This window comes from Numenius arquata, chromosome 1, assembly GCF_964106895.1.
Source record: "Numenius arquata chromosome 1, bNumArq3.hap1.1, whole genome shotgun sequence".
Taxonomy (NCBI): domain Eukaryota; kingdom Metazoa; phylum Chordata; class Aves; order Charadriiformes; family Scolopacidae; genus Numenius; species Numenius arquata.
In genome coordinates, this window is record NC_133576.1 from 125,470,488 (window position 1) to 125,484,002 (window position 13,515).

Consider the following 13,515-nt stretch of genomic DNA (forward strand, 5'->3'; position numbering starts at 1 on the left):
GTAGTACCAGGGTATTAGCATGTCCACGTTCTTTCCAGAACAGATCAGTTTGGGGAACAGCATTAATACTCTGATTGTAGACATACAGAGGTGTTGTTTAACGTTTATGTTGGAAGATAAATCTAATGGCCTTGACCAGATTAAGTCCTGCTATGCAAAGGATCATATATCATATTACAAACAATAATGCCTGTTCTTTCCCCAGCAAGCTCACAAGGAGCTGGTTTATAAACAATGAACAGGGATGAACTTGAATGTAAGTAGCACTATTTAGGAATGACACGTGGCAAGGGCCTCTTGAATTAAAGAGCATTGAAAAAGGTGACAGATGTTGAAAACTGAGACATTTTTTAGGTTCTGCAGTTAATTTAGGACATTGCGTTAATGGTGATTTTTCCTGTGGGTTTTTCCCCTTAGGATGATTTCCAGCATGCAGCCTCAGAAACCAACTGGGAGTCAGTCACAAGCTCTGTCTCAGTAAGTAATTTGTTATTATTTTGCCCATGGATGGATTAGTAGGATGGCTTGAATTCAACTCACTAAAAAGGCACCGGCACAGAGGAACCATGTATTCACCTTTGGCAGAGGATAAGTGTTTATCCAACTCATACTGGAGTCAACCAGTGTGTTTTTAAGGAGAAAAGATTCAGGATATGCCATCAGCTGCTATAACTGCATGAGATAGCCATTGGGAAACATTTCTTGCTTTCAAACTCATCCTTCCAAGATGAAAATACAAGATATAAACTCCTTACAGTTTTCAATTGTAAAAAGTCTTGACCTAAATAGAAAACTATACTTAAAACAGGCTGGCAGGAAAATGGATCTAGCTTTTCATTGTCAATACTGAGATTTCCTTTAAGTGTTTATAATAAATATTATATCTGATGTCTCCATATTCAGCAGTGAAATGTGACTTGGGGAAAAAAAAAAAAGAAGGAAAACAAGTAATCCAGTATAAAATTTTAGTTTTCTCTTCATTACATTTGATTTGGTCAAAAACATGTCCCCTCTTTCATTTCCCTAGTAAAGTTAAGTGCTGAGGAATGGCAGTGTAGCATCAGAATTCGTCATACAAACAGTCCTCTTCTATGCACTCTGCTGGCTGGTCAAGCACCACGTCACAGCTCTTGTAAACTCCCCTTAAAGCACGTGAAACGAGGAGAAGCAGATTTGGGACCACTGTTTGGAGCATTCATGGAAGAGGGTTTAGTGATGGCACCTTTCTACAGTAGCTGCCAGGAGTTGCCAGTGGAGGAGTAGTAAATAAAATACAGGTAAATTTTACTGATTAGTGTCCAAGCCAGGCAGCAAGTAGAGAGAAAATTCTGTATTGTCAAAGTTAGAAGAGGTTAAGCCAATCTGACTCATGTTTACCCTTGAGTTTGCAAATGACACTTGCCTTTCATGATAGGATGCATTGATAGCCTTGAACTAATTGTGCTGAAAGTCCTGAGTAGTAACGTTAGCAGGGTTGAGATCTACTGGTCGTGCCAAGCAGGAGATGCTAAAACACTGTTTTACTGAAAGCCATAAACTCAATTTTCATTCTAATGTGCAGTTGAAAAAAAAACCCCATGTGATAGAATATTTTCTTTAAAAATATGGTAGGATGATGTTTGAAAATGTAAGCCTAGGGCTCCCTCATCAGGTTACTATGAAAATGAGATCAAGTATATGGTAAACGCCATGTTAGTTATGCTTCTTCATCGTAAGGTGCACAGTACGCCAAACAATAATTCTGTATTCCTTTCATATTGAAAAAAAAGGGGTTTTTTCACATTTATTTTTTTCTGAAAAGTTGTTAATACTGTGTTACAGGTAGGGAAATTCAGTACCAATATTACAGGTAGCAAGCTGATGCCCAAGGTCACATGGAAACCTACAGCTAATCTAGAAGCAGAACCTCACTTTCATCAGTCTTCCCATGCCATCCCCTGTCTAATAAAATATACCTTCTTCCACTGGGCATGCATTGCACCCACTAGCTCTTTCGTATCATCAGGGAAAATAGAGTAGAAAGGTTAAGTAATTTTTCCCAAAGGCACCAGGGAAAAAGTCTGAGAACATCTGAATTCTTCAGGAGAGAAACGTTCGTGGATTCTGCTGTGGTCCTGAGGAGCAGAAGGACAAGCTCAGTCCTTTCCGTTGCCGATAAGATGACATACTGTTCTGCGGATACTCAGTTAGCATGGCAGATCTAAGTTTTGCTCCTCGAACCCACAGGCAACCCAAAGACTCATTTTAGGTTCTGGGTACATCATAACTCTCAGAAAGAAAATTTGAGAGTGAGCAAATTCTTTTTTCCTTATCTGAGGTCATTATCACAGAGTCATATTTTATTTTGGTTTGTTTTGTGGTTTGTCTTTTTTTTCTCAGAAAGCTAAACCCAATACTTTTGCCCTTAACCCAGCATGACAAACCCAGAAAAAAACGGAAACAAATTTCACTCCTTATTAGGTTATTTTCCATTATTTTTATAGTAATTTTATGACCAACAAACAGCTGTGATCCACAATGAACTGCCTGTCAGCTTCAGAAGGCAGAAAATAGAAAAGAATGGGGAAACAGAAATTAAGACTAAGAGCACTGACTAAAAACCCACCTTTGTGTCCCATAAAATTAAAAATGTATTCAGCGCTTTTAAGAAATGTAGAAGAGGTACATAATGTAGAAAAACTATAGCAAGAAACTATTCATTGCTTCTTGCATTTCAGTCTTCCTCTTGCTCTCTCTATGGATGTGATCTCAGAAGGCAGATTAGGACAAGCACAAGCTCTTCTAAAGCTCGCGCCTCGATCTTGGCAGGACAAAAGAGAGGCAGTTGGGTTGGAAGCTTTGAAGTTGATTTTGGGCTTGTCACATGATGTTGCTGCCAGGAGGTTATCTGAGCTGTTGAAAAAATTCCCCTTGACTTGGCTGTCACTGAGAAAAATTTAAGCTTTCTTCTGTGCGTGAACAAGGTTGCACAAATCTCTTGAGCAGGAGCTTTTATATGAAAAGAAAATGGGGAATCCCCGCTGCCTGTATGAGTTTGAAAGGCCCTGCAAATTCACAGTCTGACCTGCAGTTCTGTAATGAAATGCATAGTTGAATATGTGAAAAAAAACTCTCACGTCATCTAAGCCACACGCCTAAGGCCTGATTTTTATGCTGCTGTTTCTTTAGCATCCTTGGCACCATCTCCCTGGGTTTTGAAAGGCACTCGTGGACTGATGTTTCCCTGTTGGGCTGCAGTCACAGATGAGCTGTGAGCTCCACTGAGCTCTCCTCAATAAGCAAGTAGCAGTTGGGTGCGTTTTTCTTTTGTAACCTCAAAGACTGCATTAGCATACTGTGTGGTGCCTGCCCACAGCACAGTCGCTTCTGCAGCATTGTTTTAGATGACAACACTGGCGTGAGCTTTCCAACTCCAGGCGCTCCCATCTCTCTGACAGTCTCTATTCCAAGCCACTTAGAAGTCAGGAGAGATGCTCTGAGGTGTGCCTTCCCTTTTAGTGGGTCATGAATTTTTACAGCCGTCTGCACGGTGTCTTATTTACCACTGCATTGTAGAGGCATTACAGACGTAAGCGGGCCCTCTGAAACTTCTTGTGCTATTAGCAATAAGCAGTAAAATTCAGCTATGCTTTCTGGACCACACTATTTCCTCTCCTTCTTGTTTTTAATAATTTGGACTGTCCATTCTTTCAGCAAACATATGCAATAAAATATCAAGAACCGTTACTTTTGTGATATAACTTACTGTTAAAGACAAATGTTTTATTTTAAAAGACATTTATTTTAAAACTATTTTACTAAGCATTGGAGGACACAGTCCTGCAAACAAGTGAGTAATTTTGCTCAAATGAGTTGACCTTTCCATTACTACCCAACTGAGTGAAGTTAATCACAAAGATTAATAGTTTAACATGTGCATTTACTTGGGAGATGAGGCAAAAAATTATTGTGGGGAACCATTAATTTTAAATGACATATTTCTGCTACATTACTTCAGAGCTGCATTTTCATGAGAGAAGAGGATGTCTAGAGGCTTTCCCCCAATATTTTAACTAGCAAAACCAAACTCCAAACAACTGTTTTGCTATACTATGCTTCTTGTTGGACCAAATCAGGTATTTCGATTGTGGTCCTTCAGAAAATAACAGATTTTCTTTTATAGTTTTTCTTGCATATATTTTATACATGCTATGAGGCTTTGTGCTTGGACAAGGGAAAAAGTGATACCACAGTAGTGAATATTGTGATTCTAAATAGCAATTACTAAAAATGTTTAAACTCCTCTCCAATAAAACTGGAATTGCTTCAATCTTTCTGTCAAAGTCAGGCTGTGCCACAAGTTCAGTGAAAACCAAATATGATCAGAGAATGGTACTTCTCCTTTCTTGTGGGAAATAATATTTCATTTGGTATTATATAATTGTGAGGATATCACTATGTTGGTAATCCCAATATTAATTGTTACATTGCTGAGATCCAAATATTATGTTTTTTCTTGTTTGCTTAGTAACTTGTATTTTTGGTAAAAAGGTAGGAGAATTGATATTCATCAGTGTTGTGTAATATATTTAATTCTTGGTAATAAAGGGCCATCTTTTCAACTCTTTGACCAAATCAAATTTGTTGACCAAATTGACCAGGGAAAGAAAGACAGTCTAGTGGACTTGTTGCTTTTGTCTTTGCTGCGATTTCTGATCTGCCTATTATGGTGGAGCTGTGAAGGCACCACCCCAGCACTACGAGGCACCTCCGTTCTGTGGTCATGGCCATCACAGTGGTTTCAAGAGACATTTCCGTTACATCTTTGTATATGTGCAAACCGTCATCCCCTTTGAGGAGTGGGTCTGCATGTTGACAGTCCAGCAGCGGCAGTACTTCCACTCCCTGCATCTCCTTGGGGATGTGCTTAGGAGTTCTGTGGTGTCTCTTCTCCTTGCAAAAGAAAACACAGGCATAACAAAGCCTGGCCTAGCTAAGGAGTTCAAAAGATGGCCCAAAGTAGCTGTTTCAGTCATTAATGAGACAAGTTTCTCAGTAACTGTTGTCAATTGTTTTGAGTGGTGCTGTAATTTATTCCAAGTACACTGAGATGTATGTCACTCTTAGGGGGTATCCTATCCCTCTCCATCAGTGACTGACTCTACGCTCACAGCGGAAGCACTGGATCAGACCATCGCTGCATTTGACACAGTGGAGGATCTGCTCAAACATTTTAACCCGGACTCCTGGCAAGAAGATCTTGAGAATTTGTACACAGACAGTGGCCACCATTATCGAGGCAGGAGCTACCATGACAGGAAGTCCAAAGGTAGGATAAAGAACTATATATGTACTTTGGAGCAAGACCAGGCTATTCCTTCACTCTCTCACAGAAATGTCCATTTGTCAGGAATTAGATTCTGGTGCCTGTGTTCCTGTTGGAGCCATAGGGCAAGTTACCACCTCTTAAAACCAGGACTAAGTAATTTAATCCTTAGTCGTTTTCTGAGTAGGATCTTGCCCGAGAAATCAGATTGAAAACTGCCCATCTTTATGATGAATTCACAAATAAAAACATAGGTAAAGGACATGTGTAAAGGACAGATGGTTCTCAGCTTCACTCTCTTAAACGTTGCTTTATGTGTAAGGCATGGGGCTCCTAATTACCTGCACTATCATCCTCCTTTAAATACCCTGCTTAGGGATTGTTCTCTGTTGAGTGAGAAATAATCACTTTTATCACAATGTGCTTAGGGAAGCATCTGGTGCAGACACCTGTATGTGCAGCTGTTTTTTTTAGGATGTGAACATCTCACTTTTTTTCATTATGTTGGCGGGGAACATTATTATGGTTTAACATCTTTGCCTGTAATTGAACAAAGCACACGTTTCTGGGTTATGTGTCTTGTTTCCTTCAGTTAGTTCAAATGATCCACCAAATGGTAAAGCAGAGGGATGTTAAGCTAACAGTACAAACCCATAATGATAAAGAAACACTGTTTAGAAGAGACAGTGGTGCTCTGGGGTAACCATGCACTGAAGGGCCTGATGAAATTGCCCTTTTATGTGCAAGTACAGATCTAGGAGATATCTTAGGGTTCTTCAAGATGACAATTGCCGTAGCTTTCACAGAAGATCTGGAGTGAAATATTTTATTTTAGTTCTCTTCTTAATACTGTCTTCCATGTCCAAGTTATGTATTCATACGCACTCCTCTTTGTGACTTTAAAATTATAATGTCCAAGACATGGTTCTTATTCTGTGCAGTTTACCATTTATTTGCATCTCAAATTCCATCCCCCCTGTGTTAAGCGTGTGCTAATCAGGGAGAGAGGATTTTAATTCTGTGTTTGTAACTTACTTGCTATCAAATGATGAGGCTTTGATCTTAAAAGGGATATAAAAGCTGCATCTGTATTAGGGAAAATAGCATTGAGGAGTGTTCAGAGGCCCTGAAATCCAATAATGTTAATTTGTCAGCCTGGTCTCTGCTTAGTTTTGGCCCAGGTCAAATGTCATTTTCGGGGGTCATTGCTGGGCGTGAACCAGGAGTTGGCAGAGACCAGCTGCCATTCCCGGTGGGCATTTTGCACATGTCCACCTTGTCTTAGAGAATAAAAGGTTAGTGGTAGGGATGTGGACTGTCCTACGGCTGTTGACCTTTGTGCAAGAGAATGACCTCAAGGACTGTACATGCCTGTAGGACTATGATCTTATTGGCATCATGGAGAATTGGTGGGATGGCTCCTATGACCAGAGTGCTGGAATGGAAGAATACAGGCTCTTCAGGAAGGACAGGCAACAGAATCAAGGAGGGATTGTCACCCTGTACGTCAATGACCAGCTGGAGTGCATGCAGCTCTGCCTGGGGATGTATGAGGAGCCAACAGAAAGCTTATGGGTTAGGATGAAAGGGAGGGCAGGAACAGGTGCTGTTACGGTGGGGGGTCTGCTACAGACCACCTGACCAGGAAGACCAAGCAGACAACACCCTCTACAGACAGACAGAAGCAGCCTCACATTCACAAGCCCTGGTCCTCATGGGGGATTTCACCCACCCTGATATCTGTTGAGGGATCAACACAGCAGGGCATAAGCAATAAAGGAGGTTATTGGAATGCGCCGATGATAACTTCCTTCTCCAAGTGACTGAGGAGCCAACAAGGAGGGATGCCATGCTGAACCTTGTTCTCACCATCAAGGTGGTTGGAAATGTCAAACTCAAGGGGAGCCTTGGCTGCAGTGATCATGAAATGGTGGAATTAAAGATCATTAGTGTGTCGAGGAGGGTGCACAGCAAGCTCACTGTCCTGGACTTCAGGAGAGCACACTTTGGCCTCTTCAGGCATCTGCTTGGTACAGTAACATGGGATAAAGCCCTGGAGGGAGGAGGGGCTCAAGAAAGCTGGTTGATATTCAAGGATCACCTCCTGCAAGCTCAGGAGCAATGCATCCCAACAAAGAGGAAATTGGGCAAAAACACCAGGAGGCCTGGATGGATGAACAAGGAGTTCCTGGACAAACTCAAAGACAAAAAGGATGCCTACAGAGGGCTGAAGCAAGGACAGGTAGCCTGGGAGGAATACAGAGAAAATCTCTGAGCAGCCAGGGATCAGGTTAGGAAAGGTAAAGCCCTGACAGAGTTCAACCTCGGCAAGTTTGCAGACAACACCAAGCTGTGTGGAATGGTCGACACGCTGGAGGGAAGGGATGCCATCCAGAGGGAAATAGACAGGCTTAGAGATGGGCCTGTGCAAACGTCATGAAGTTCAACAAGGCCAAGTGCAAGGTCCTGGATGTGGATTGTGGCAATCCCAAGCACAAATACAGACTGGGCACAGAATGGCTTGAGAGCAGCCCCGAGGAGAAGGACTTGGAGGTGTTGATTGATGAGAAGCTCAACATGAGTCAGAAATGTGCGCTTGCAGACCACAAGGCCAACAGCACCCTGGGCTGCATCAAAATAAGTGTGGCCAGCAGGTCAAGGGAGGTGATTCTCCTCCTATACTCCACTCTCGTGAGACCCCCACGTGGAGTACTGCATCCAGCTCTGGAGTCCCCAACATGAGAAGGACATGGACCTGTTGGAGCGAGCCCAGAAGAGGACCACGAAGATGATCAGAGAGCTAGAGCACCTCTCCTGGGAAGACACGCTGAGAGAGTTGGGATTTTTCAGGCCAGGGAAGAGAAGACTCTGGGGAGACCTTATAGCAGCCTTCCAGTACTTAAAGGGGGCCTACAGGAAAGATGGGGTGGGACTCAGAGGGTGTAGCGATAGGACAAGGGGTAAGGCGATGAGATACTTTAACAGTTTCCCCAGAGAAGCTGTGGATGCCCCATCCCTGGAAGTGTTCAAGGCCAGGCTGGATGGGGCTTTGAGCAACCTGATCTAGTGGGAGATGTCCCTGCCCATGGCAGGGGGTTTGAAACTCGATGATCCTTAAGGTCCCTTCAACTCTAACCATTCTATGATGTACAGTGTATTAGTGGATATACAGCCACCTTGGCCTACAGTTTCCAAGACACATTGGCCGTCACTGTTATTGGATACAGCACTTCAAAGGGATCTGTAATAAAGCCTTGAGCAATTGAAAATTGAACCCCTTTACTTTGTTCCATTTTGGCACATCAGAAATTTCAGGCAACCACAGCAGAACATGTTTTGTGAAAAACATCACCTAACTGCCACTGCATCACTTCTGAGATCAGTTTGATCTCGTTTAGGGGTCTGTGAAACATGAGCTGTGTGTCCCGTATTCCCAGGCCAGATTTGGCACTGATAGACATCTATACAAAAGAAATAAAGGGTCTGTTTTGATTTTAATAGAAGGTGATTAGAAACCTGGATCTGCTTTCCAGATTTTATTTGATTCTCAGATCGTATTTAGCCTAGTACCTCATATGTTTAAATGACCACACATATATAAAATAGAAGTTGCTGCTTTATTGATGCTGACCATATAGGCTACAGTTATCAATCTGGTCTTGTAGTGCTTGGAAAATTCAGATGCATAAAGGTTTCTCCATTTAGTGTAAATGTAATTCAGCTTCTTCTGTAGAAAAACACTGTAAAAGCCACAAAGAGTTTTCCAGTTATTCTTTTAACACTTGATTTATTTTAATAGGATTTTTTTTTTTTTTGCTGCTGTTTTGGTTACAGGAATAAGCAAAAAAAATTTTATGACAGTTTTTCTTTTGTCTTCAAACTAAAAGCCAAATTCTCTAACTGTTAGCAGCCCTCTGGACAAAAGTACTTCACCATAATCAAATCCTTTAAAAATTTCCATTAAGAATTTTTATTTAGTCATAAACTTTTGACAAGATTAAAGGCTTGTTCTTGGATGATCTCAGGAGTAGGGAATAGCTTTAACAAGTCCTTAAATTAGAAATGCTTGGTGGCTTTTAAACACAGACACTTTGGATCTCTGAGGAATGTTTATAGGCACTGGGATAACCTTGCAGCAAAGAGAGCAATAGATTATATCATCATTTATTTCAGATATCTATCTGTTTCTGCTTCCAGCTTGGAGTTTATTCTTTATCCTTAGTTAGAATAGCCCTAAGACAGATAAGAACAATTTGATGTAATCTCTGCCTATCTTTCTAAGCATTTTCAGAACTTGTCATATAGATGGTACAAATGAATCACTAATGATTTCGCTCCTATCCAGCTCTCTGCCCATGCCAAACTGTGCCACAAAATCGAGCTTAAAAGGCAGTGTTGCTGAATACCAATTTTGATAACAGGGATATGTGATAAATGAAATTTAAATGGTATGTTTTCTTAATTTGGCAATCAATAATCCACAAAGATAAGGATCAGGGTCAAGGAAAGAGGAAGTACAGTATTTTGGCATAGCTTAAACTCACCGAATTACAGAACAGATGAAGTGGAAAGGTGCATCAGGAGATTGTCTAGTCCAACCACCCTGATCAAGGCAGGGTCACCCACAGCAGGTTGCTTGGGACCCTGTCTAGTCAAGTTTTGATTACCTCCAAGGATGGAGACTCCATAACCTCTCTGGGCAACTTGTATCTGACCACCTTCAGAACAAAAAACCAAAAAAGTTCTTTTAAAACATTTAAATAAGTTTTCCTGTGTTACAGTTTGTGTCCGATGCCTGTTGTGCTTTCAAATACTCTGGGTCCAGCTTCTTAGTCCCTCCCATCATGTATTTATACACAGTTAAAAGACTGATTGCTCCCTGGATACCTCCTGCAAGAACCTTAAAGATGAAGAGCATGTTGATTAAATCTATATATATGATAACTCCCTTCCATCTACAAAATCTGATCTCACACCTCTACAACACTGATACAACTCTGTTGAGTTAAATGCATTTCATTCGATTTACACTGTTGAAGTGAGATACTGGTATCAGTTGTGTCTCACTAATAACCACGTGAAGTTTTAAATTTCATTCTACATATGTTCAGTGAGGTTTGTTGTTAACCACTGCAGTAGAAGTCAACTATAGAATTGCAGTGAAAACCAGACTGGAAGAAGAAGACAGAATAGAAAGGGGGAGATACACACTCTTATTTTCAAAATCCTTAAATGAGACGCCTTGTATGAACGATACACTTCAGTGTACACCTCCTACATGAAAATATGACAAGCAGATTTTTCAAATAACCTTTGCAGCAGTTGTAAATATACTCAAAAATGTTTGCCAGTCATTGCTGCATTTTAGAAACTCTGAAATTATGAATATTCAGCCTTAAGCTCATCCTAGAGTCTTAGGAAAAAATCAGGTCATACCAAATAAAGCATATCCTTTAAAATAATTCCTTTTTCATTGCTATAATATGTTGTAGCTGACCTCAGTGTCATAGTAATTTGGTTATTACAAATATAATGCATCTCTAAAAGGGTATCACTGGCTATGGGATTATTTAACACTGTTCTTAGCAAGAACACATGTAGATATAAAAAAGAAAACAGTCATACTCTATAGACAAATAGGTTTCTATTCTTTTAGAGAATCATAAGGAGCATTCAGACATTTCATAGAATCATAGAATCATAGAATGTTTAGAGTTGGAAGGGACATTAAAGATCATCGAGTTCCAACCCCCCTGCCATGGGCAGGGACACCTCCACTAGAGCAGGTTGCTCAAAGCCCCATCCAGCCTGGCCTAGAACACTTCCAGGGATGGGGCATCCACAACCTCCCTGGGCAACCTGTTCCAGTGCTTCACCACCCTCACAGTAAAGAATTTCCTCCTAATATCTAATCTAAATCTCCCCTCTTCCAATTTGAAACCATTACCCCTTGTCCTGTCACTACACTTCCTGACAAAGAGTCCCTCTCCGGCTCTCCTGTAGGCTCCCTTCAGATATTGGAAGGCTGCTATGAGGTCTCCCCGGAGCCTTCTCTTCTCCAGACTGAACAACCCCAGCTCTCTCAGCCTGTCTTCATAGGGGATGATAATATTAGAAGAGCTCCTTAGAGATACTGTTGTAAACAGTTCCAACTATCAATTAAACATTACAACTTTTCCCACATGCTTGTTTACATTTATCTTTTCTTGTACACTCTGAAGTTTTACATCCCATTGAAAAAGACTTTATAATTTTAACAAGACCTCTGCTTTTGAAATGGTTTGTGTACAAATGAAGAAAGAAAGGAGAAAGAAAACGTTCAGTTTCTCATCATAGAGTAGATCCAAATGTCTAGGGAATGGTGCCTAGAGAGGGGGGTCAACTTTAAAAAGGAATGTTTTTTGCACAAATAAACCTAGGGAGCAGGAACACATGTGGATAGATACATTCTGGTAATTAGCAAGACTACACATGCCTCTGAGCTCATTTTGGTTTTGGGAAATGTATGCAAGAAGCCTTTGGCTATCAGAAGAAATTAATCAGGTGGGACATTCTTGCAACATCTGTCTGCAATGACAGCTTTACAAGTTAAATAAACAAACACTTGCTGGCATAGTCACACTGCTCCATAGAAGGGGAATACGGAGATGAGACCACCAGTCTTCATGGAATGCTTCTGCTGTCCATTGCCAAACAGGTTCCCAAGATCAGGCAAGTTTTGCCATGTCGTTAACAATGTTTTTAATTGTCTCAACTTACAATGGTCTAGCAAGAAGTTAAAATTTGAACTCAGGAATGTCATTTCCTAGGGGTTTGCAAACAGTGGCCAATAAATTACTGCAAACGTCCATGTACTCTTCCTTGAAAGGTTCTGGGACAGCTTCCAGCAACTTTCAGTGCACCAGACAGGGAGTGCAGGCATCACGAATGCTGAATGCCTGCTCATTCACAGCAAATGTGAATTATTCCAAGTAGATAGCTGCTAATTTAAAGTATTCCCTGTGCTTAAGAAGCAGGATATTTCTTCCATGCTTCTTCAGTTGGGAACCAAGTTGTGTATTGCATGCAAACTACACATATTTATTCATTTCACAATCTCATTCAGATCTACATCTTTACTCTTCCCCTTCTGTGACAAATGAGACTTTCCCTCATGCTTTACGTGACATTATTGTTGGTCACTGCAGTGAAAGTTTTTCTTATTAAACCCTTTTTTAAAATCCTAGTGATACTTGCAGCATATTATTTACCACCGGAATATGCTGTTCAGTTCCATTGATTTCAGTGAGGCTGTGTCCATTTACGACACTGATGGTTTTGCCTGCTTTTGCTGTTTGACCCATACCACAGCTGATGATTAGTTTGCCAGTCTATAATAGGCCCGTATATTATGAACCCTGTTCCATGTGGACCATTATAATCCTACTGAAATTCTGATCTCTCATTCCTCTAAAATAATACTTGCTGTATTGAGGAGGTTTATCTTGGCATTGTAGTAAATCCAAATCGCAGCATCTTCTCCCCAGCTCCCACAAGAAAGACTTGGACAGCTTCCAAAGTTTTCAGGTATATTTAACAGAGTGCTTATTGTGGCATCATTAAGCACGCGCAGTGGAACAGTGATTACCATCAACCATGCGTTGAAGACTAAAAGCCACAGGGTCTGGTCAGCACTCAGCATGGAGAAAAATAATTGCTTCAGTGTCAGTGCATTTAGGTGATTTAACTAGGGGATGATGTGTCTGTTTACTGTTATGTGTGGGACTGAAATTTCCAACTCAAGTTCAACCATGACATAGCTTCATTCAGATGCACCACTGCTTTGAATGTCTGCTTGTACAGTACCTTTACTCTACCTGACACAGTCCTGGCACACACCTTCATGGTAGCGGAGCATGAAGACTGGGGATAAAGGGTGGAATACATTCATAGGTCTCTGAAAAATTCCACACTCTACAGGAGAAATTTTATAAAGCCAAGAGTCAAAATGAAAACAGCAGCACAACCTTTGTTACAAACTGTAAGGCATACCTGAAAAGGGATGAAAATCAAACTAGAACAGAAGTCTGCATATCTGGACTAATACAGGATGAAGGAATTTCCATTTGTCATTACTGAAGCTCATGAGGTTCTTGCTAGCACATTTCTAGAGCCTGTTGAGGTACTTCTGAAAGGCAGCCCTGCAGCACATGGACACGTTTCCACGATTT

At 41.0% G+C, this 13,515-nt stretch overlaps 1 protein-coding gene across 3 annotated transcripts in view; it reads left to right on the top strand.

Moving 5' to 3' along the window:
- Nucleotides 1-13,515, top strand: part of PDGFD (platelet derived growth factor D) — a 144,150-nt gene that overhangs the window by 110,854 nt on the left and 19,781 nt on the right. For all 3 annotated transcript variants that reach the window (XM_074148407.1, XM_074148397.1, XM_074148416.1), the window contains 2 exons: nt 418-477; nt 5,107-5,308. In XM_074148407.1, coding sequence (XP_074004508.1) covers nt 418-477; nt 5,107-5,308 — 262 coding nt within the window. The remainder of the gene's footprint in view (nt 1-417; nt 478-5,106; nt 5,309-13,515) is intronic.